General features: G+C 41.8%; 2 protein-coding genes across 2 annotated transcripts; one reads left to right on the top strand and one right to left on the bottom strand.

The window, feature by feature from the left end:
• Positions 1–1,435: 1,435 nt before the first annotated feature.
• mcm3 (minichromosome maintenance complex component 3) lies at positions 1,436–8,340 on the bottom strand. Its single transcript, XM_062412077.1, has 17 exons — positions 8,169–8,340; positions 7,776–7,888; positions 7,267–7,475; positions 6,939–7,069; positions 6,594–6,832; positions 6,401–6,509; positions 6,155–6,308; positions 5,925–6,056; positions 5,612–5,820; positions 5,348–5,522; positions 5,134–5,260; positions 4,848–4,998; positions 3,950–4,090; positions 3,719–3,828; positions 3,519–3,592; positions 2,451–2,550; positions 1,436–2,187 (listed from the first exon to the last, which is right to left on the bottom strand). The coding sequence occupies exons 1-17, from the start codon at positions 8,241–8,243 to the stop codon at positions 1,989–1,991; spliced, it is 2,448 nt and encodes an 815-aa protein (XP_062268061.1). The 5' UTR covers positions 8,244–8,340; the 3' UTR covers positions 1,436–1,988.
• A 2,773-nt stretch (positions 8,341–11,113) lies between these two features.
• On the top strand, positions 11,114–14,953 carry paqr8 (progestin and adipoQ receptor family member VIII). Its single transcript, XM_062410820.1, has 2 exons — positions 11,114–11,306; positions 12,312–14,953. The coding sequence occupies exon 2, from the start codon at positions 12,314–12,316 to the stop codon at positions 13,418–13,420; it is 1,107 nt and encodes a 368-aa protein (XP_062266804.1). The 5' UTR covers positions 11,114–11,306; positions 12,312–12,313; the 3' UTR covers positions 13,421–14,953.
• The last annotated feature ends 9,405 nt before the right edge of the window (positions 14,954–24,358 follow it).

Below are 24,358 nucleotides of genomic sequence, written 5' to 3'. Positions count from 1 at the left end.
GGCAGCCGCGGTTTCTAGGAGCGGTTGCTGCACGATTTGAGTGATGTTGATCATATCTACCGACTGATCGGATTGAGATTATGGAGCCAAAGATCAGATAGAGAAGGTTTTCAATGTGTGGGTGCAAAGATGCTGTGTTCCCCAACCACCTGAGATGTCTGACTCAGTGTAAAGTTGCTCTACTTATTTACACTTTCCGTTCAGAGTAAAGAAGTGTGAGAAGGAAGGTGGCATTTGAACAGCGAAGTACTAACCAGTCAAGAGTTGTATCACTATGGGGGCTACCTCCCACACACTGAGGTCCGGATATATTGCAGGTTAGATATAAATTACTTCTTGTAAACACACCGATGCACATACAGGAAGAGGTTGGATCATTTGAGTGTGATGGGAAATCTAAAAAAAGTTTCGGGCTGATTCAGCATCCAAACAAATTTACGGTTACATGATCAGTAGGTAAACAAGAATGCAGTCAGGGTCTGAGAAACCTAGGAGAGCACAGAACAAATTTAGCAGCACTAGATAAGCTGTGATTTCTCCAGAATGTTTGCAATGTTTTCTTGTGTTTATACTCTGGACTCCAGAATAATTCCTGGTCATTAGGGAGTCCTCCTCAAACAGTTCTAAAATATACTACTCTACTCAATGTTTGAGTGCTGGATGTTGCGTGCCGAGCTTTTTATAACCAGTCCAGTTGCAGAGTGAGGCTATAAAATGTGTTTATCTAAACTGGTTTATCTGCAGTGAAGCTTTTATAGTCAGTTTTCATGAAGGGAAGCTGAATAATCTTGATCATTTTCATGTGTTTATATATCATTTTCAATTATTTACTAACTGTGATTATCTTTCATACGTTGCATGTCAACTATCTCAGGTCTGTTAAGCAACCAACACAATTTTTAGACCTAAATTCAAATGTTTTCAAAATAAAAGCTCTGTAGGAGAGTTCGGTATAAAGCATTGCAGCAAAGGGATGTTGTGCTTTCATTGTATAAAAAAATTGACAGATTCTATGTTGTGGCCATGACAGATATTAGCACCTGTGAATGTCTGTCAGTCAAATATGGTTAAACAAAACAAATCTAATTATCAAAATGACCTGGCGCTGATATAGACCGGTGATGTGAACGAGCTGCAAACCGCTGCTGTGGTTTATCAGAGGACGAAGAAAATGCTCAACTTTGTCCACAGACTGAAAGCTTACCGACCCCCTTCCCCCATATAGAGCACTGGTTTTATTAATACTGAACATATCACAAGTCCAAATCTCTGGCCCTGCACCTCCTCTGGTAAATTACAATACACTTGCCAAGTGTGAAGCCGATAACATAAACGGTTCTTGAGATATGCGTTCCACATCCAGACAGACGTTTGTGGAATTAGAACGCAGATCTAAGTGACATTATCAAAATGTTCATCTAACAATCCAAGCCCATTTCCAAAGCATGACATTTAATTTTTTTAGGATTAACAAATACAGTCAATTAACAATTTGAAAACATTTCTTCAACTATATACAAACCCAGCCAACTGGAGTGTTGGCAAAACTACTTAATAAAGTGATTATTATGGCACAGAAAACCCTGCCTTCTCATGAACTGAAATGTTTGTTCATAACATTTACAGTAATGTGATAATAACGACATTATAAAGTAACATTACCTGGAAGGAAACAAGTGCATATAAGAATGAAACTTCACTTGATAGATTAAGCTGCATCTTATGCGATCCAAATTCCTTATAATATTATTTTTGCCCGATGTGGAATTACAGGTCAGGTGTCTGACTGGTCTTGAATTCAACACTAAACTGCATTTTAGGAAAATGAGTAGATAAACAACATAAAGGCAACGAGATGTCCAAAGCCAGGTGAAACAAACAAAATGTACATGTTAATATGAATCACTGTTTCTTTCAAAGTTCATGTCATCCATTTCAGAAACAGTCATCCTCCTCCGACTCCTCCTCCTCCTCCTCCTCCTCCTCGCTCAGATGAGGAAGATGATGTCATCAGCCATCATGACCTGGTTGTCGTCCTGCATGCGAGCCAAAGCGGCGCGGACCTCGGGCTCCGTGAAAAGTTTCTGGCTCTCCTTGTTGATGCCGTCCATCAGGCTCTGCATCTTCACAGACTGAGCGTGAGCGGACTGGAACACGGCGAACAGGGACGACTTGAATTCTTTCAGTCTGAGGGGGAAAAAGGAAAATAAGTTCATAACTAAGTTCTAACCCTTATATTCAAGTATGAATCAACAAACACATCGTAGAAACAAGCTGTTATTTGTTCTAAAAGAAACATTTGAGTCTACAGACTCCCCTTCACCGTAAATATATTTCAACCAGCTCTATTCATTGTTACTAATTTCTTCAAATAGAAATCAAGCAGACTTAGGATCGAATATTTAATATCATCTACATTGTTAAAATTCTGGCAGGAATCAGCCACCCACCTCTCTGCAGACAGCTCAGTGCCTTCAGCCTGTGATTTGGCGTCCATGGGCTCCGCCTCCTCTCGCTGTGGCTTGGCTGGTTTCTGGGTTCCAGCCTGAACTAAAGACCATAAGGAACAACGTGAGAACCCTTTCATACAGAAAGTCAGACATAACCTGTATATGACAATGATATGAAGACGTAAAATCCTCAAGTAATATTCTCCCAACTGTGAAATATTATCATTTGCAATGTTACTTTGAGACATATAAATGGAATACGTTTATTTATCTGTTTTAGTGTTATACGTTTACTTATAAAAACATCTTTGGATATAATTTATAACCCTCGACTTTCTTGCAGTGCTTCAAGTTCTCAGATCATTTACTATAGTATACTTTAATATAAATATACGGTAAAAATGTATACATTTACACACTTAAGTTCAAATCATAGTAATTTTAACAACTTTAAATACTGTTAAGTGGGTTCATCTTTCATAACACATTATATTTAACTTGCTGACAATGTAAAAAAGTTTATAAAGATGTCAAATGAAGTGGAGTAAAAAAATGTTCAACATTTCCCTCCGTAATAAGTTGACCCAAGAGTTTATATATATTTAATAGTAAAAATGGCAATACTCCATTGCACCTCAATGGAGTATTCGTCATAGTACCTCAAAATAATACTTCAGCAATTCCCAACCTGACTTTCAGAATGAGTTTGTATGAGATTTGTAGCTTACTCACTAGTAAATAGCTTTAAATGGCAAAAACAACTTGTTTTTGCCTGTTTGTCACTCCTGTTTATATAATTTCTATTTCTAAATGTTTTTTTTCAGTCAGCTTGGTTTATTTATAATCCGTGACCACAATGCACCCAAGGGCATTGTGGGTAGGATAAACAAATGAGTAAACCATTTGATCAATTGTACAATTTCACAAATCTAAGCCGTGAAATATAATGTCACAAGATCATATACAAAAGTGTTATTTTGTTTTAATAGAGATTCGTCTTTATAAAAATAGAAGAATGGACAAAAAACTGTCCCATAGTAAAAAATAAATAAAATACAAAACACTTACTCTCAGGGACGTTCTGCTCTTCACTGAAGTCATATGGGCTGTAGCCCTCACTGCCCTGAGAACCCTGGCGCCCCCTGCAGGACATAGGATATTATCACACCATACCAACAGCGATAAAAGAGGAAGTAAAGCCAGGAGAAAGGTTTCTATGCTTGGAGAGTGTAAGAGGGTTGTTCAGCTGTGCTTCACCGACTGTTTACCTCTTTTTCTGAGTTCTCTGGGAAGGTTGAGTGGACGTCTCCTCCTCCTCCTCCTCCTCCGAGCCGGAGTCTCGCTCCTTCCTCGAACGCTTCTTCTCCTTCTCCAGAACCTGAACAGAAGGCAAAACAAAGAGGTGTTCACTGACATGTTACTGTAGAAACCTTCAGTCCACTTGTGCTGTGTAAAAACTGATATTGCTGCATTGTTGAACTCTGTGGAGCAGTACACACCTTTTTAAAGTAGGCAAACTGGACCAGCTGGACCGCCACTTCCGAGTCCTCCATCTCCACTGCTTTGCTCATGCGGGCCTTGGCGTGCGCTGTGGACAGACGGATCAGCGTCTCCAGTGTTCGGGCCGTCACCGGAGAAGTCTGAGGAGGAGAGGGATCGAGATCAGAGCCAGTTCATTCATACACGCAAACACATCACGGGTTGTACATGTGATGTTACACTGGCTTCTTATGAGCTAAGCCCTAACAAGTTGTTTGCATGACTTTAAAAAAAAGACACAATGAAAATATTTAAGTATGAATAGTGGAAAACAATGAACTGCTACACCCTAAGTACTGAATGGTACAGACAGGGGGTCAAACACTACATACTTTCACCAGGAGAAACTCCCGACTGGTCCACAACTAGATTTAAATCAGGCTGACCTTTTCACTCAGTTACAGGAGAAGTATATATGTTTCCGGCCACATTAATGCTGTTATCTTAGTATCTCAGTTATCCTGGGCACAGACTATGAGATATTGTTGTGATTAAGTCAATGAATTCTTGCCCTGCCGTTGGTGAGAGACACAATGGATTACATGTTGCTATTAGCCAACAAAACAAAAGTGGCCATCTTTTATGAAGTATGAGATGTCAACAGTAAGGACGTGCTCGCCACTGACTTCCAGAGACGAGAACAGAAACGAACATGCCGCCCAAAGCAATGCGTATTCTACCAGCTCTCTTGTGCTAAGAAAAGCCTCAAAAACACCTTTCATCTGAGACTCCACAGTGGTGCCTCCTCAACGACCAGTACACATCACGCAGCTCAGAGGAAGAGTCTCACTGATTATAACCCGGAGCCTCCACTTAAATGTGGGGAACGTTTAAGAGTAGCAATCCTGCTGCGCTCACCCTGGCGATATCAGACGCCATCTGCTCCTGGCTCCTCAGTCTGGTGTACTCCTCTGCGATGTGTTTGGCGGCCTCCTCTGTCAGCACCGGCGTCACACCCTTAGCGATGTGGATGTACTTCCTCATGAACTCCTTACTCACAATCTTATCCCTGAGACAAACGAAAGATTCATTTAACCGGATATGCAAAAAGCTCATGACGTCCACAGAGGAAATATTTTGGGGATGTTTCCATCATTCCAGGACAAAGGTGTGTGTGTGTGTGTGTGTGTGTGTGTGTGCTTACTTCTTCTTCTTGCTCCCATGCAGCAGGTTGTTGTGCTTCTCGTAGATCTGCAGCTCCTCTTGCTCGTCTACTATCGCGTCTGGGTCCTCTGTAGCCAGGACGTCTACGCTCCCGCCCATTGCCATGGCTAGAACCGCAACACAACGAAATGCATCATTCGACAACTTTAAATAAGCAACAACTTGTTATACAGAAAAGCCCTGATCCACAGTACCTGTTCCCTCCTGCTCGCGGGGGTTCCGGTAGCGGTGCATCCTCAGCACGTGGTCGGAGATCTCGCGGTCCTGCTCGGCGTCCATCTGATCCAGCATGATGAAGAGGAGGTCGAAACGGGACAGCAGGGAGTCCTGCAGGCCGATGTTGTCCATGGGGGTTTTGTACTGGTCGTACTGGGAACGAGGCGGAGGGGAGAGTTTTACATGAGGAAAAACCGAGAGCAGCTGCTGCATCACACATTAGCCGTCATGTGGTTACTCACCCTGCCATAGACCGGGTTGGCAGCTGCCAGCACCGAGCAGCGGGCATTGAGGCGGGCGTGGATCCCAGCCTTGGCGATGGTGACGCGGCCCTGCTCCATCACCTCGTGAATGGCCGTGCGGTCCATGTCGGACATCTTGTCGAACTCGTCGATGCACACCACGCCCCGGTCGGCCAGCACCATGGCGCCTGCCTCCAGGCGGCGCTCACCTAATGGGATGGAGGAGGAGGTGACGCCCTGTGATCAGTACAGACACTTAAAAGAGCTACAGTATTTTTGTGTGCCAGCGGATCCATTTGTGTGCGCGTCGTACCGGTCTCCTGGTCGGTGGTGACGGCGGCGGTCAGACCCACACCAGAGGAGCCTCGTCCGGTGGTGGGGATGGCTCTGGGAGCTGTGTGGAGAACGTACCGCAGCAGCTGGGACTTGGCCACTGATGGATCACCTGATAAAAACAAAAGGACAATGCATGACAACATTAGTCTGACCTGCAACTCGAGCTTCCTGACTGAATGAGAGCATTAGAAGGGAAGGCGCCGGTACCAATGAGGAGGACGTTGATGTCTCCTCTGATGCGCGAGCCGTTCTCCAGCACCTTCTCCACGCCGCCGAGCAGCAGGCAGAGGATGGCCTTCTTGATGTACTCGTGCCCGTGAATACTGGGAGCCAGGGAGCGAGACAGCTGCTCGAACACATCCTGGGTGAAAGCAGAAGAAGGGGTTTTAATCTTCTCACGTGAGACTTAGTTGCTTTTCCAAGCGTGTCCAAATGGGAGCATGGAGGTCTTACTATGGAGCGACTCTGGCTGAAGTTTCTGATTTTGGCCACATCATCCGCAGAGAAGGACGGGGACATTTCCTTGCTCATCTGCTTGACGTGGCAGGCGATCATGATTGTCCTGAGGAGGGAAGGGTTGCAAAATTCAGTGAGAACGCAGGGGAGATGAAACCTGCGACAGTCAACACACGAGGCGGTGTCTCACCGGAACGTGCCGGAGGTGAATCCTCCCTTCTTTCCTGGCAGACAGCGGTACGTCCCGATCACCTGCACTCGGTCCCCTGGTTTGACCACGTCCACCAGGTCGTTGTCCAGGATGATGTCCACGGAGCGGGGGAGCTGGCCGGCGGGCGCCTTCTCTGGCATCTCCTGCACCGTGATGGTCTGGTGGTCCTTGTAGATGGACAGACCGAACTCTGTCTCCAGCGGGTTGTTCTCCTCATCCTATTAGGAGAGGGAAACGGGTGAGCATGGACCCTGTGACACGTTTGCTAGAACCTTTTCTTCTGATTGATGCCACAGGGGTCACCCTGCATTCAGGCCACGTTACCTTGGTGGGGTAGATGGCGCTGGAAGGGAAAGCGTCCAGGGAGGTCATGTCTGTGTACTTCCTCTCCATCGTCTTCTTAGTGGCCGGGCAGTAGTGGACGCTGCGCACCACTTTGGGACGAACCAGAGAACCTGAAGAGAGAGACGGAAATTAATCTAAGAATCAAGCTTTACAACTTATTATGAAGCCCTCCTGAAACCAGTAGGGGATAATAGTTTTTAACTAAATCACTGCATTACTTCAGATGGTGTTAAAGAGGGCAGTTTGTAGATCCCAAAGAGGAGGAGGAGGAGGAGGGGGGGTGGGGGGTGATCAATACAGAACTTACACTTGGTGATGATGCCCTCCACACAGACCATGCTGCCCAGCAGACGTGCGGTGAGGGTGCGGGGGGTGACGTGCATGGAGCCGAAGCTGCCCTCCAGGGCGATGAAGAACTCCTCATACTGCTTGGCGTAGGTGGCGTCCACCGAGGCCACCACGTCCTTCAGTGCCCGCTGGAAGGCGAGCAGCTCCTCGAAGGCGCTTTTCATCAGTCTGGTGGAGGACAAAGAATATTTGGGTCACGGACTAGAGAGAGAGAAAGGTTTGATGACAGCCAAACACAGGAATCTGTCTCTATGGCTTGCATAATGAACACTTTATGTATTAACTAGTTAGGTTCTATGTAAGGCCTACCTGGGGCCCCAAAGTCCCTAGAAACGCTCCTGTATGCAATAAATTAGAACGTGTGGGGACTCACAAGAAAACTACTGACTATATGGATCTATAGATGACATAATCAAACTAATCAGTTCCCCCACCCACCCACCCACCCACCCACACTCATTGACTTACTTTGCAGCTCGGACCTCGTTGCGTCTCCTCAGGTCGTTGATGTTGACGACGAGTCGAGCTTTATTCTCGCTAATCATGTCCCGGACTTTACTCTGGTAAACGCCCTGGTCTTGCTGCAGGATGAAGAAAAGAAAACAGATAGAGGCTTGACGTTCGTTCACTTCGGTTCAAACTCTTCTTGGACACAATGAGTCTCCGATCGCAGGGAGACAAGACGCCTCGAATTGGAAACACAACATCAAGACTCAAACTGAATCAGAACAACGTGCAGCATCTGCAAACTGTTTCCAAACCATCAGTGAAACATGTGATTAAATGAGATCTTCTTCTTTTGTGGTGCCCGCATGGTTTCACGACACTTCGAACGTTTGACCGGACTAAAGTTAGACTTACATCATCATCCAGGAAGTCCAGGTAATCCCTCTGAGCCTCCCTCATCTCCAGGTCATCTACCACGTCGGTCGCCATTGTGTTCGATTATTGATTCCGCTTGTAAATTCACTTATATGTTGTTCGGAGTTCGGTGCTGTTTCCTCCGCCGCCGTCAACCGCACAACTGATCAGGGTTTCGCGCCACAGCGTGCCGGGCACGAGCAAAACGTAAAGCGTGATTGGTCAGCTCCAGCAGAGCTGGTTTGCATAGTTGGCGCGGAAACGTGCAGTTGTCCAATAGAATCTTCGGTGACACCATGTGGCCCCGTCTACTCGGAGAACTCCCGCGAAAACAGAGCAGGAAGAGGAGGGCTGTAAAAACACAACGAGGGAAAGGCGACGACATAAAGCGTTTGCACATTTGTCCAGAGGATGGCGACATTTCTAATAAATCCCAAACAGCGCATGTGTACAATGGTATTTCCAAAACCTTCAACTCCCACAGCGACAACACACATGTAGATAAACATTCACTCCGGATCATCTGTCAGTATTTGCCAGAACTACATTTCTTCCTCTGCAAACTATTATAGTTTAAAAGCAATGGCTAAATCATAAACTGCACGCAACTGCCAGTTTATCAAAATAATGATAAAATACTGTATAATCAATGATAATGATGAGGAAGAGATAGATAACATATTGATCTCATGCTGCGGTAATTCACCTGTTACAGCAGCCGATAGTCAGGTTGAGGTAGAAAAGAGAACATGTAACAGTATGAAAATGTAATTAAATACAATATACAATAAAATGAAATTTAAAAATACAGAGAACATGTACATCCATACACCTTTCATCCCCTAACTAGACGGGATCGTTTTATCCCTGTCCTCGGGGAGAAAGTGCTGCCCATAGATGCTTTGTATGAAAGTGTGTAAACAGCTTTGAGTGATCATCAAGATGAGAAAAGCTCTATTGAAGAAGCAAATATTTACAGCTTTAATATAAAATTCTGTCCTGCAGTAAATCTGTCATGAGGATGAACTGTATCATATACTTCAGAATCAGAATAAGAATCAAAATTGTGTTTATCTGGCCAAATAAAGTATGATATGTGTTCATAATTAAAAAAAAAAGACTATCAGAAGGCTCCAGTGGATTTAATATTTATTCTCATCTCATATATTTTGTGGCCTACAAGATTATTTGTTAGAAAATAAATAAAAAGACAAAACCTTCAGTTTCAACTGTAACTTGCCAACAATGTGTTTTCAAACAACACATGCTGCTCAAATCCTACCTCTTGTTCAAATCATTAACCACCGGAACCTCCATTAATATAAACAATATCTATTGTTGATCTATTTCTAAAAAATAGATAATAAATAAATTCATTTTTGGGGCATATATTTATTCAGCATCAATGAGTATAATAAAGAGTGGACTGTCTGTGGACTCTATAATGATCAGGCTCCTTTGTATGGTATAAATTTACATTTATTTTCTAGTACATTGTTGCGTCAATGTTTTTTTGTTTTTTTTTATAAATGAAGTTCAGTCATCGTAGCAATGAGGATATATTAGTAACCAAAGAATTAGGACCACACAGACTGAATTTAAACATCAAGCAAGCATCTACAGAAGGAGAGAAATGTTTGTTGGAATTTTAACGGAGCAACTATCACATTGATATAAACGAAACACCTTTTGCACAGTCTCATGTTAAACAAATCGTGTGCCCGGAAACTTTCTCTGTTTAGTGTATCTCCTGTTCGTTTTTCTGTTTCCATTCAAACGCTCCCTGCATACTTAAAACATTCCAATGAGAAGTTAACTGTTATAACTGTATTTAGAGGACTACTCCAACTGAGAGACTGAACTGCAGGAATGTGAAGGACCAAGTCAAACTTCTGAACCAGCAGATAATCATTGCTCAAAGAAAAGAAGGATGATGAGACGTCTGTCCTGAAACCTCTCTTTGCCTTTTCCCTTCAGCCATTCTTACCTAACCCACCCTCTTTCCTCTTTGCCCCCGCCTCCTTCACCCTTTTACTCCTCAAAACAAAACCCCTCACCCCCTTTGTACAATGTTTTAGCCAGAAAAACAGTTTTTCTTCGTCCTGGTCCCGAGCAACACAAACTCACTGTTGGCGAGTAGGAATGTTAAAGGCTCATGCTGTCATGTTAAGTTAAAGCAGGAGGACCCACAATGAAGAGACACAAACTTTTAAACAAAAAGTGTCCTTTTAATGAGGCAGAGTGTTTTTGCAAAACAAGATCTAAATAGTCCACAGATTTAAAAGAAAAAAAACAGAAAAAAAGATAAAAACAGAGAGAGCAAAGGAACCCAAGAAGACACTAACAAGTGAGGGATGATGGAGGAGAAACAGCAACGGATGGAGAGACGACAATGTACGACAACGAAGGTAAGCACAGAGGCTTCTACACAGGGGAGGCAGGGGTATTTGGTCACAGGTGAAACACGTGTGCAGACAAACACACTCATTCTATTAGAAAGCATATATTATTTCATGTGGCATGTAAATCTGAATATTAGTAAACATTTCAATAGATTAGTAAAAAGCAGTTATTAAATAAACACTTTGAGATTCGGTCCTCCTCCATTATTATTCAGTTGTTTTTTTTGTGTTGTCTGGGACTGTTTTTCCTGACACTTTTTTGTTTGTTAGCACAAAATTTGTAAAACATTGGCATTCCTGACTTTTTGTTTGTACTTACACACACAGTATATAACCACCAGCCATTTGGGATATCAGTATGGTTACATAGTTAGGTTGTAGTATGGTAGTCAACACTACTGGAGTTTTACAGCAGCTAAAACAGAAAAGCTTGAAAATGCTGTCGGGCCTGTTTTGCCTTTTGAAACCGGACGGGTAGGAACGGAGACATTTGTTTGCTGATCTTTTTTCTGGTCACCTTCGCTGTTTCCACCAGCTCCTCTCACAGGACCCCCTAAAGAAGAAGAGGGAACAGCATCGGCCTCAGCTACTTGTTGAACAACATGGATCAAATAAATACCAGTGTTTTTTCAATCTGTTGCTGGTGCCAACAGTTGTTGCGCAAGTAAACTCGGCATTTTGAAACGAAACAACTTCAACATGTGTAGATGAGGAGCTGTTATTAAAGCAATCTGCGGTGGGTATACGTGTTGCAATTACTCTGTTACATGTAATTGGTTAGTTATTTAACTAAATGTTACTTGTGTGAGCAGTCGTTTTTGCAGAATTTGCAGATTACTTATTTGTGCTCTTCTCCTGGTTATCTTACGACCCAGTTTGGAACATTTATATTATATGGCATAGAATATTTGAGTTATTATTATTATTATTTATTGTGAATATTATTTTTATTTTCGATCGTCCACATCGTCCTAGCTTGTGTTAATTAGGTTCACATTTTTAAGTTAAACCTCAGGTTGTGTTGGAAACTGAGTATCTGCAAACACAATCCTGGCTGCAACCAAGCCTTGAGGATTCAGTGAAGGTTTTAAAGCAACACCGCTTTACAGCCTGTATTTAGGAATTTGCCTAGTTTTGAATATGTCACTTTATTAATTTACATCAATTTGACTTTACTTTGTTATTACCTCATAATATCCTGTTTGACCACAATACATTCTAATGAAGTTACTCACTACTTGAGCAGTTTTTTAGTCTTACTCACGTACATCATTTTACATAACTTCTACTTGAGTCATTCAATTATAAAGTTTAAAAAATATATTTAATTTGAGTACTGTCACTGTTTATTCTGCTCACCACTGCAGGATAAGCGTGCCCAGTGTCCGTGAAGGTTCATGTGATATAGTTTTTCAGGCGTGTGTGTACTGATGGGGACTAAAACTCAAATGGAGCCAAAGCACTTGTGTGGACTCAGATTGTTTTAGTTTGAAAACACAGTAGTTTGTAGCCCCATCCATACCCCTGTGTTTTCAATGTATGTAGCCACATCCATACTAATACCTGGGCTTGTTGCAGTGTGTCAGGACAGTTCTTGTTCATTAATCTGTCTGTAGAAAAATGTCACAGCAAGTTTCTAACTACTTTGTGTGGAGTTTTATTGCTTTTTGTCTCCAGTTTTAATCTCCCTCACCTTGTATTAATATCCATATCCTCCTTTTCTGCCACTCCCATCACTCAGCTATGTCTGGCGATTTTCTGCAACGGGTCAGGACCCTTACCTTGAACATCAACTACTTCGCCCGCCTCCCTCGGCCATGGGACATCGTACCTACCACCCTGCAGTGTCCGAGCCCCACGGTCCAGGCCTCACAGGTCCCCAGCCTGTTCCGGGAGCCCTACATCCTGTCAGGCTACCGTCCGGTCCAACAGAACTGGCGCTGCTACCTCCTCAGTCTATTCCAGAGACACAACGAGTCCCTGAATGTGTGGAGTCATTTGCTTGCAGGTCCCGTGCTGCTGATCTGCTGGTGTGCCAATGCCGGCGCCCTGGGGTACACCTTGGATACAGCATCTCTACCTCTTTGCCTCTTCATGGTGTCTTGTCTCACCTGTCTGTTCGGCAGTGCGACGGCTCACCTCCTGCAGTCTCACTCTGAACATGCACACTACTTCTTCTTCTGCATGGACTATGTTGGTATAGCCATGTATCAGTACGGGTTCTCACTTGGACATTTTTTCTATGCTTCAGAGGCAACATGGAGGGAGAGCTGCGTTGGGCCCTTGTATCTACCCGGAGCTGCTTTCTGTGCGTGGCTCTTCTGTGCCTGCTGCTGTTTCGCCAAGTTCAGGTACAGGCGGCCCTATCCGGTGCAGCGCAAATTCTACCAGGTGATTCCTGCCTCATTAGCATACCTGCTGGACATCAGCCCCGTAGTCCACCGTCTGGTGACTGTCACCTGGACACAAGATTACTCGCAGCTCTTCCACGCCCTCCAGATCGCCTCCTTCCTGCTGGCTGCCCTCTTCTTCTCCTGTCCAATTCCTGAGCGCTTCTTCCCGGGCCACTGCGACTTCGGGGTCCAGGGTCACCAGATCTTCCACTTGTGTCTGGCCCTGTGCACAATCTTCCAGCTGGAGGCGCTGTTCCAGGAGTATGCCAGACGGAGGGATACGTTAGTGGAGGTATTTGGAGAGAGGCAGCTGTGGTGGGCTTGTGTGTCCTTCCCCGCCCTGTTTCTGTGTTGCGTCCTGACAGCAGTCATCACAATGAAGCATGTGAATAAGCGACTGGGTATAAATAAATCTAATGATAATAATAGCAAGGATAATACTCATAAAAAGCCATAATTGTGTGAACAACCTGTTTATCTGTGAAAAATGTTATAATTATTTGAATTACTTTTATGATAATCACATATTTTGTGGTCTGGTTAAGGTCAGAGCTCGGACATTTTCTGAACGTGTAGCATTCAGTTGTAGTTTGAGTCGCAAATTTTTGTTTACACGTGGTATTCGGGTCATATAGTGTTGATGGTGGAGGCGTATAGTATGACACCTGTTCTCTGTTTGGTTGTGAATGGATGGAGAGGAAGTGACGTGTGGAGCCTTACTGTTCACTGTCCGCTGTTAAAGACTCAGTTTAGCTTTCTATACGCTTTTAAAGGTCTATTTGGTGAACCACTAGATTTACAAAAACAAAATCACTGTATACATATTAGATCTCCCTTTTATGATTAATTAACAAGCCGGCACATCAAGCAAGTTAGTAGTTTTTGCAAGTTTTTCTTTTTTCAAGCAAAGGCTGAATAAAATGATTTACAAACAATATTTGACATCTTTATTGGCCACAGAGTACACAGTACGGCCTGAGGTAAGCAGCAGTGTCACTATCGAGAAAGACGAAAAGAGAGAGAGAGAGTGCAGCTCTGTGTTATCCCGTTGACTGATCTGGACGAGCCAAACGGTGGGAGAGACGGCATCCAACAAATTTGCAGGACGGTCCTGCAAATGGATAAAGTCCCTCAGAAAATCCAGTTACAGTACAGTGTGCGTGTGTGTGTGTGTGTGTGTGTGTGTGTGTGTGTGTGTGTGTGTGTGTGTGTGTGTGTTAGTGTGAGTGTGAGTGTGTGTGTGTACACATATAATTGTGAGCACCAGAACTGAGCGTAGAACTTATGGAGGACATTTGACGGGTCCTCACTGTTTTGAAGTCTGAGGGTTAAGCTGTGCTTTTCAGTGATGTGCAATTTGCGATCGATCCGGTTCTTGTGAAACAGCTCTTTGGTAAGAACCAAGGGAACCGAGATGTTTTGCCCACTTCAGCCGTTCCTTCAATAATAGTGCCCATACCTTGCTGCCCTAAAGCCCTCCCTCTCATGTGAAGAGTGAGAACACCAGATTTCGCTGAGAAGGGAAAGGAGGAGGTGGAACTTCTCATTAATATGAATATATCACGTCCTGTGCTATATTAACAATAATTGATATTAGGTAAAGTATGTCCTTTCGTGCTCTTAAATCCGCAAATGCAAAAAGATATTGGTGGTGTATCGAACATCACTTTACAAAAAAATTATCAGGTATATGCTGAATTAAATGCAGGTAAATCCACACAAAAAGGCGATTTCCTGTTCTGTTGTCAGCAAAGGAGATGGGAATAAGATCCTTTAATTCCCAACTCTATTGCTTTTAGGGTTAGTGTTGAGGGACACCTGAGGTGCACTGTCCTTTTCTCAGGATGCTCCCCTTGGTCCAGGTTATGTATTATTGAGTGTTATATGCACGTGGTGTCATATATGGTGTCATTTGTTATATACAAATAAAACTAATGATGAATTTGTTTTTTTTATGTTTTTTAAAATTAACTTTAATAATAAAAAACTACCTCTGCCCCCAGAGCAGTGTGTGTGTGTGTTTTTTTTTAGGAGCCGACAGACGACAACACTGCCCTGCAGGGGCAAAAAACAACAACTACAGGCCGGACAGGATCAGTGGGGAGTAGATGATTCACTCACAAAGATCTCATGTTTCATTATAATGTTTCAAAATCCTGTTCGTGCCTAATTTAAAGGATTGAATGATTTTGATAGAACAGATGAAAAACTGGTTTATTTCGGCAAAATAAGCACTTTGTTACTCGTGACGTGTCGGCACAGACACAGAGTATTTAGAACAGACTCTAAATCAAATACATGTTGTTAGGACACTGATGTAAACAACGTATCAGTCCATAAAGAGGAAAACCGGTTATTGTGAGAGTGTTTAATGTTTACTCTGCATTTTTTGTATCTCAGTCTCATTCATATTCAGCTGGTGGCCACACCTGTAGACTTTTTCAAGTGTGAATTCCCACAGGATGACTCTCAGGATGGACCGGTATCACCGAGTGACTCAGAGCTCAGGCCTCCTTTGAAAGGACAAATACAACATCAGAGCTTTGTTTATCAACCAGAGGGAAACAGGGAGGTTAGAAAATGCACCTGCCAGCATCTCTTGAGATTATTAATTGACATGTTTCTGCATGTTTCTTTCAACTTTTAGAAAAAATAGTCCTTTAAAAATGAAAAAGTGGTTTTACATATAGTTATGTTTTCAAGCAGCTTTTGTTGTTTGTGGTATAGTTACTTTATTTTCTGTTTGGCTTTAATTATTTATTGTACGTTGTACGGATTATCACCCTCCTCTTTCCTCTTGGCTCTGTGTAGGAAGAGCATCCATTATAAAAATAAAAATGATTATTATTTTTCGGAGAAAGCTAATCTATTGATTTTGTGCCACCAAACTGATAACTCTGCTGGAGTGAGGGAGTGAGTCAAAATGGCTACAGAGAGCTATAGACGACCTGCTCTGTAGGGCATCAGAAGATGATTATGACAGTAAAGGGTTGTTCAACAATTAGTAGGTGTGGGTGAGGGTGTGGGTGTGGGTGTAGACTTTGTCTTGATACCATTACAAACAAAGAGGAATTTATTGTGGTTGTGTGGGTGTGTGTATGAGATACTGAATGTATTAATTAACCCAAGACTCTGCATCTGCATCATAGTAAGTATTGGAATAATTTCAATCTATTTATTAATAAACTCAGGCAAAGTGCTGACAATTATGTAGATTATTTTATGCCTTCAAACAGAGAGAGGTTTATTGAAGTCTCCATACCTCTGAACTGAACAGACAAATGTGACAGTGGTACGTCTTCTTATGTAACCCTCAGAGAGAAAGTGAATAAGAGTATTTTTCAAAATGTGGCAAGTTTCCCTGAAGTTCATGACTCCAGCCCAACCCTTGTCACAAATATCCAACACAATGTCCTCTCTTCCATGTGCACAACTCAAACTGCACCTCTGAAACACAACAATACAAGTAATCCAAACCCTGTTCCACATTAGAACAATGATCCTTTTCCCGGTAAAACCTCCCTTGTTAGTACGATCTCAGAAGTTCCAGCCCATCAGCTAGCTGTACAGAATTCAGGAAACAGAGACTAACATGTGAAATGGTTGAAAGAGTAGTGTGTCTTGTTCCAGGTATTTACAGCAGATCTATAGAAGCCAAGGCAATTAATAACTATAAATGCATATGGCAATTTGGGACCACAGAAGCCACGCTATATCCAAAGTTTCGGTGAGAATGTGATGTAAGAATGGAAATATGTGTATATAACATAACAAAGATGATGGCATATTTAAAATCTTAAAAGAACTGAATATAAAATTGACTCTGTACTAATGAAAACTGCTGCCAGAGTGTTTGTGCTTGTATTTGTGTGTATGTGTTTGTGGGTATGTATACATTCTTTATGTAACCTCATCTGTACCTTTTCCAGCATCAACACTGTCCTCATCAGGAGCAATAGACCTTATGGGGACAGAAGCCTGGTCCTCATGCAAATGTAATTTCTGAGGTCATGGAAGGTTGAAGGTTCAGTGTGTAGAATTTAGTGATACTTAGTGGTGACGTTGCATATTGCGGCTGAAGACCCCTCACCTCACCCTTCCCCTCCAAACATGAAAGAGAACCTGTGGTAGCCTTCAGTTGACATTAAAACTCAAAAGGTGTTTAGTTTGTCCAGTCTGAGCTTCTGTAAAAAAACATGGCGGCCTCCATGGAGAGGACCCGTTACTGATGTAAATAAAAGTACATAAATAACAAGGGTGTATTCTAGGGTAAAGAAAACAACAATTGGTAGAATTTAGATAATACACACCAGGAAAAAACATCACTAGGATTATTTTATATAAAATTTCTGCAAATAGATCCCTTTCACCTAAATCTTACAAACTGGACCTTTAAAGTTCTAGGTGAGATGTGCATTGTAGTCTGGTTAAGGTTAGTTTTAGGGTTTAATTGGTCATGGTTAAGCTATGGGATAATGTTTTGGTTAGGCTGTACACAATGAATGGAACATATTGAAAAGCCTAATAAGGATAGCTGCGCGGTCCAGGTATTACTCATATTGAGGACCTTAAATCTGTTCACCCAGTCACATTATAGGGAATTGTCAATCCTTAAGGGGGCCCCATAATGTTATTGTTCAACTTTTAAAGTGAGGAAATGTTTAAAGGTTAGGTTTAGGTTATTATACAGACATTTCCTTATGTCTGTATGTAGAAACCATTAGATAACATCTATATGTTTATTATTAAGCTTCTTTATAATTTCAGGATAGTTGAAGCTAACAGTCTCTATAGCTTTAAATTGAACAGACAGATGTGAGAGTTGTACCAGTCTTCTTATTTAACTCTCGAGGTCCCCCCTCATCCACAGTCAGTGTGAACAGTTCCTCATTTCCATTTATCCGGTTATCTGTTGGTTGTTATAAAGGTTACTGTGCAAGAGTTTTGGAGGCCTGCATGTGGCATTTCAAGCTGCTCGGGTGCGGATGTGGTTTAGTGAGGAATGGCACACACACACACACACACACACACATACACACACAGAGAGAGAAACACAGGAACACACTTTGACGTTAATGGTCTTTTGTCAGCACCTCCTTCACAACAGAGAGAAAGAGTCCCTCCCTAAGTCACCTGTCTATTGTTAGTCATATAAAGCAGAGGCAGCTGAATGAGCAGGAGCAGTTGGTGGCAGAGGTACAGCGGAATCACACACTATAACAAGTAAGTTATAAACTCTGTTGTTTTATTTTTTAACATAGATTAAGACTCCCTGTGGTTCATGATGAAGAATCTGTTTACCTGCTGGATCTCAACATGTGAGATGCTGTATGTTTACAAGACATCATAGAGACACAGATTTGATCCAAATTAATACGGCTCATTCCAAAAACTACTGTGGCTGCTGATGAACTTTGGTCTTGCCATTCTCCACAGAGCACCAGCACAATGGCTCCATTGGGTATGACTGGCACGTTGGGCTGGGTTCTATCCCCAGAGGTGGGCATCATCTCACTCGTCGCCTTCCTCGTCCTCAGCGCTACTCTCCTCGTCCTTTGTGCCAGGTGTTACAAGTAAGGGAAACGTGACATTGATCTAAGGATATCTGAGTCATGTACTCAAGTTTCTGTAAAATATGAGCTGCCTTAAATCCTTTGAACCCCTTAACATTGTCACTAAAAGGGAGTTAAAGGAAAATCACATGTGTCACCTAATGTATGAGTGACCGTGACTAAGCAAGTTTAAAATAAGTCTGTTGCAATGGGTGTTCACAATACGCTGGGTAATTCATTTTTCTCTATGCACTTCCGAGGCTTTAATTCCTATTCATCACTTTCCAGCCGCAGAACAGAGACTTGTTTGACTTGATTGTTTTTTTGTGGAAGGGTGTTGCCTGTTTGAGGAGGAAGCAGGAACCAGCCAGATCCTTTAAAGGTAGCTGAGCCAAATGGGCTGGGCTTGGGTCACTGAGCGTGATTAACATGACAACTTGATGTGTGCTTGGGCGTGGATGTGTGTGTGTCCGTGAAACACATATGTGGCCATCCCCACTCCCACCTGTGCGTGCATGTGTGTTTTTGTACACCTGTTGCTGCGGTTGTCAGGCCAAACACAGCAGTGACATGGTACAAAAGTCTTATCTTGTGCACTGTGTCTGTACATTCCAGGACATGTTTGTCACCCATTGGAATGAGATCAGAATGGCACCATAGTCATCAACTCTGAAGATTGTGTATTTGAGCCACTAGAGCCAATGTGTGTTGATTGAGACAACGAGCAAACACTGTGCATTGTTGCATCAAGGAATGCTGTGACTAAGGAAGACTTTGAAAATACTGCAGACTGATGAAAACTTTGTACATTATATCTTCAACTGTTCTTGATCTTTGAATGTAGCAGTGAAGCAGGACATGAGGGGGAACGTTGATGACCATTATAGACACAAAGACTGTGACCACTAAACCCAGTCCACTTGCCCGAGATGATTAGAAAGTAAAACATGGAGTAAATTGGCAGAGTTTTAAAACTTTAGAGCCATAAATCAAACCCACCTGTAAACAGGACTGTAACATAAACAGATATATATATGACTAACACCATTTTCTTTGTTCTCATCTGCAGGAAACCTACCAATGGATATGATGTGAATGGAACAATGGTATGAGCTGCCTCTCTGGCACACTTTATTTTTCTCCCCCTTCTCCCGCTTTCTGTCACTATGTCCCTAAACACCTCATTCCATTCACGCAGAAGAACCTTCGATATTTAAATGTAGTGTGTAGTATCTATTGCAGCTCATTAGCTGCTTATGAGAAGCAATAAGTGATTATCAGCAACCAGCAGGAGGATGTTAGAGGCTGTGTAGCTGCTATTGGCCTCATTAGATTGAAACCTTTGAGACAAATGAAACTAAATTAATCTCATCAATAAAAATGTCTTATTATGCCGTTTTGCTCAAAGAGTATTAGAAATTATTCAGTCCTTCATGACCAGGATTTATTGAATGTGTTTAATACCAGTATGAACAAAATATTTGTTTATGGATTACTGAACCAGTAATAATTCAATTTTGTATGACGAGCTTAATAACGCACTGACACTTAAACTCTATTACACCTAATTAATTTTAATAAGTTAAAGCAACACAATGTGCTGAGCATCAGTGGCCTCTGCTGCCACTAGTGGGAGCTGATTCTGCTGATATCAGTCAATCGCTTCACCTCATTGAGCAGAAACATGACTGAGACGTATATATATATTCCCCATTATTATTAATAGTTTAACACCTTCCTTCCTGATCGTAGAATATGAATGCCGTTTGTTCAGTGAATTGTTTGACTTGACTTGACCTGATCTACACTAGAGTTCGGCTTCAGTTTCATGTTCCTTTTATTGAGCCAAAAAACGTATTCAAACATAATCTACGGGTTAAATCTGGAGAAGTGGCTGCAGAGTTAATCTGTAGTCAGTAAAAATCACAAATGCACAAAACAGCTGGGGGTTTTCTGCACATACGTATTCACAAAAGTAATAAATCCTCTGCAGTATTCAGGTGAGATGTGGAGCAGCTGGGTGCAGCAGGCAGAGGCAGGAAGTGATATATTGAGTGACTCATTAACTGAGTTTTATGGATGAAGACAACACTTCATAAGAATAGGATAAGTGTTAATATTGTGAAGGGATGTTTTTGGATGCTCTGATGCAGTTCGGACATTTTGCTACGCCATAGCTTACAATACAGTTTTAGTCAAGCATTAAAAGTGGTATTTGCAAGTGGCACATAGCCAACAATAGCATTAACAGCTGTTTAGTTACTGGTGAAGAATACACTTTATACTAAAGTACAAATTCTAGGACATGGTTTATAGTATAAAGAACAAATTAACCAATACACAGGATGGGTTCAGGTAAACAAGCATCTACCACTGGCATAGAAGAAGAAAGAAAAAAACATGTTGAACAGTGTTGATAATAAGTTCTTTTGTTCTACTCAAACCGCTCTTTCTTCCCCGTGTTGCGGCAAAGAAAGCTACATAGAGAGTTTCGATGGGTGTTTCCACATACCGTCCACAAAGCAGGTTCCAAAACACAGTCTTGATAAGCTTCTTTCAGCATTGCATGGAATATAATACATCTTCAGCTGCAAGCAGCAGTGATTATAGCGCTCCCAGCATGCTTCAAAGAACCTAATCGTATTGTTACAATGTGATAAGAACATTTGAAGGCAAAATAATACGCACTTCAGCAACTAGCCACATTTCTAAGCATGTGAAAAAAGCCTGCCGCCATTGTGTTGCATACAGTATTTACTGATATTGGCATATTAGGTGTGTTTACATGAAGCCTTAGCTACAACGTCATATAGTATTATTGCTTAAAACCCCCTAACAAAGTAAAATCCCTCCCTAAAAACATGCATAAAACTGCAGATTTTGATGGCTTTGCACTCTGTGACGAGCCTGAGAGAAAGGTATAAACCTATGTTTATTCAAATACCTGGCCAATCTATCAGAAAGTTATTTGTCGGACACAACATCCACTTATTCCATTGTTCCAGACAAGTCAACAAGCATTAGTTTTATATTTATCTTGAGTTACTTGTCTGTTGCTGACATTTTAAATGTGAAAAAGAGGACCAGTTATTGTGCGGCAAACTTTTACCAATACACTAAACTAGTGGTGAACTTGACATTAATGAATTAGGGAGAATAATATATTCACATAGTGCACTGATATAAAAGTACACCAACTACTCTGAATAAGAAGATGTGCACCAAATAAAGTTTGCACCATTTTTGACATTGTTGCATTGGTTAAATCCACTTTACTGATATATAATCATCAGTAAAGGCCAGAAGCCATCTGAACTCTGTAATTGGAATTATTTCCATGTAGCTAGAACAAGTCGACATAGCCTTAGAGATGGGGAGAAGAGTTCAGACGTCCAGTGGGAGCTTGGGGTATAACCAGTTGAGGTGGTCTGGTCATCCTGTTCATGGACTTACATAGCCCCTTACATTTGACAAAGTGATTGCTGCCTGTCAAAGATGAATGGGAAGAAAAAACACTTGCCTCTCATGATCAAGTTTTATATAGACCTTTATAACAACTACAAAAAAACTCCCACCCTTTTCATCAAAAATGATACACAACAGTGCTGAGCACACTGAACATAGAGATCCCAGGAAATGACTCCACCTGGCCAAAGTAATCCAGCACTCAATCCCTTGTAAAATCAGTTTACACAAAAGTTTTGTATGGATTAGACAAGACGGTGATCAGTGTTGGTGGTCAGAGTCGGTTTCCTCCTGTTTCCAGCCTAAATCAATGTAACTAAGTTAACCAGCAGCTGCAGCTTCAAATTTTTAACATGATGTGATTCAAACACACTGTACATACGAACATCTTTTGATATTTTCTCTTTTTCTCCACAGAAGGTTAAAGGAGGGGGAGCCAATGGGGTTGCCACCCCAAACGTGGCAGGAAACACCAGTGAGTTCTCTATAAATTGGACAACAGTTATCATTATATTATATATTGTAATATATATATTTTATTATATAATTTAATTTAATTTTCATTTCACTTAATATTCCTTTTCTAACTTTCCAGACCTAGACTACTCATGGAGAAACCACAAAGCCATGCCTGCCAGCACTTTAGAAAAATAACTAACTATCCAGCCACTTCCAGTCCAGAACACTAACCCCACGGCCACATGACAAGCACACTAAAGAAAACGAAAAGAAGAAGGAAGAGTAAACCATCGACATGCCGTCGAACCCCACTTTTCCACCACTGACAGTGTGTCCCCAATGGACAAACGGACGGAAAAATAGAGGGGAAGTTGGTCTCGTCCTCTCCCTGCTCCAGCCGCCATTCCGCAACTTTTCTTCATCATGTCAGGCCGTCCCTCATTTGGATAGAAGCAATTTTATATACCATCTCTCAATTATGGACTCTGAATTTCATCAAAACACTCTCTGTCGACTGTTGCTGACTCCTCTGACATGATATTCTGTGTGTTTTTTATTTTGTCTTTCTAGCATTACCTACAAAGCTACCATACGATCACAAAAAATACACAATCGTCTGTGTTAACTCTGAGTATAATACTCAGCAGTTACAAGAAAAGAAAACAGTTGCAATCCCACATTGTTGCTTAATAACCAGAGTTAATCTGTGTAGTTTTTTTTTTTCAACCCAACAGATTGAGGTGTTGATTGATGATTTATTTGCTTAAACAACTCTCAGCCGCGCTTATCTATATTGATTTTTGACCCTGGCTGTAATCAACCATGGAGCTGACGGGTGACTGTTATTATTAGAAATTATTCTTCCTGTATACAGAGCTAATCCACTTATATATTTGTCATGAAGCGCTTTAATGAGTATGATGCAAGGAAGTTTAAGGATCATAACAGTGAAAGTTGTATCTTGATACCAGCAGATCGTGTGAATGGCTTTGACATTTTGATAAATAAACTTTCTTGGTGGGAGTCAGAAAAGAAGATCAGTGTCTTTCTCATGTGAGCTTGTAAAAAAGCTACAGCTCAGAGACACTTGGCTTTGAAAAGAGAAAACTCTCCTAGTGACACAAAAGCTAACTCATTTACCATTTTAACTAAAATGCTAAATCTGTAATATAAATAAATAAAATGGATTATGTGTTGTAAATGGCCTGTCCAGCTTTAGGGGTACTGTGGTTGTAGCGTCTCCTGTGTTTATGCTAAACCGAGCTGTCTTCTGGCTTTATCTTGATATTTAACAAGTATGGCGGTGGCATTGATATTCTCACCTACTAACTCTTTGCATTTAAATCAAATCAACCTCAAATGGCATAATGTCAAAGTATTGCTTTAACTTTATATAGTAGCTATATGTATTTGGATGTATCACTCATAGAAGCCAATGAAATTTCCCATATCTGTATTGTATGGCAATCAGTGAGCAGACTCTTGGTGTTTGTACAGAAGGAAAGTTTAGTGTATTGGGATAAAACATGTTCATACTGCATGTGATGATACTGATTAATTGTGGTAAAAGGGTATTTTTTTTATCGTTAGTGCGCGTTCCTTATCAATGACGGGATCCACTCTCTGTCTGTGTTGGTCTATTTGTTTTCCTCTCTGTCTCTTCTTCGAGTTTCTCGGTCAGCTGGTGATCAGTCCCTGGATCTGCTCATGCAACTCCAGGCTGTAGAATCATCTTCACTTTGAACATTGAATGATACTTGTGGTTCTGATTGTGCCGGAAACAAAGACAGTTTCAGTGCCACCTGCCTTGATGATAGCGTTGAGATGGGAGTGGCACCTGAGTTGACTGAGAATTCAAAGTATCCGAAGAGTCCTGAAGGCAGGGTGGAGCTGTTGTTCTTGTCAAACCAAATGTTATG

The sequence above is a fragment of the Platichthys flesus genome, chromosome 18 (assembly GCF_949316205.1).
Source record: "Platichthys flesus chromosome 18, fPlaFle2.1, whole genome shotgun sequence".
In the NCBI taxonomy this organism is placed as follows: domain Eukaryota; kingdom Metazoa; phylum Chordata; class Actinopteri; order Pleuronectiformes; family Pleuronectidae; genus Platichthys; species Platichthys flesus.
This window is presented reverse-complemented; position numbering and strand designations above follow the sequence as displayed.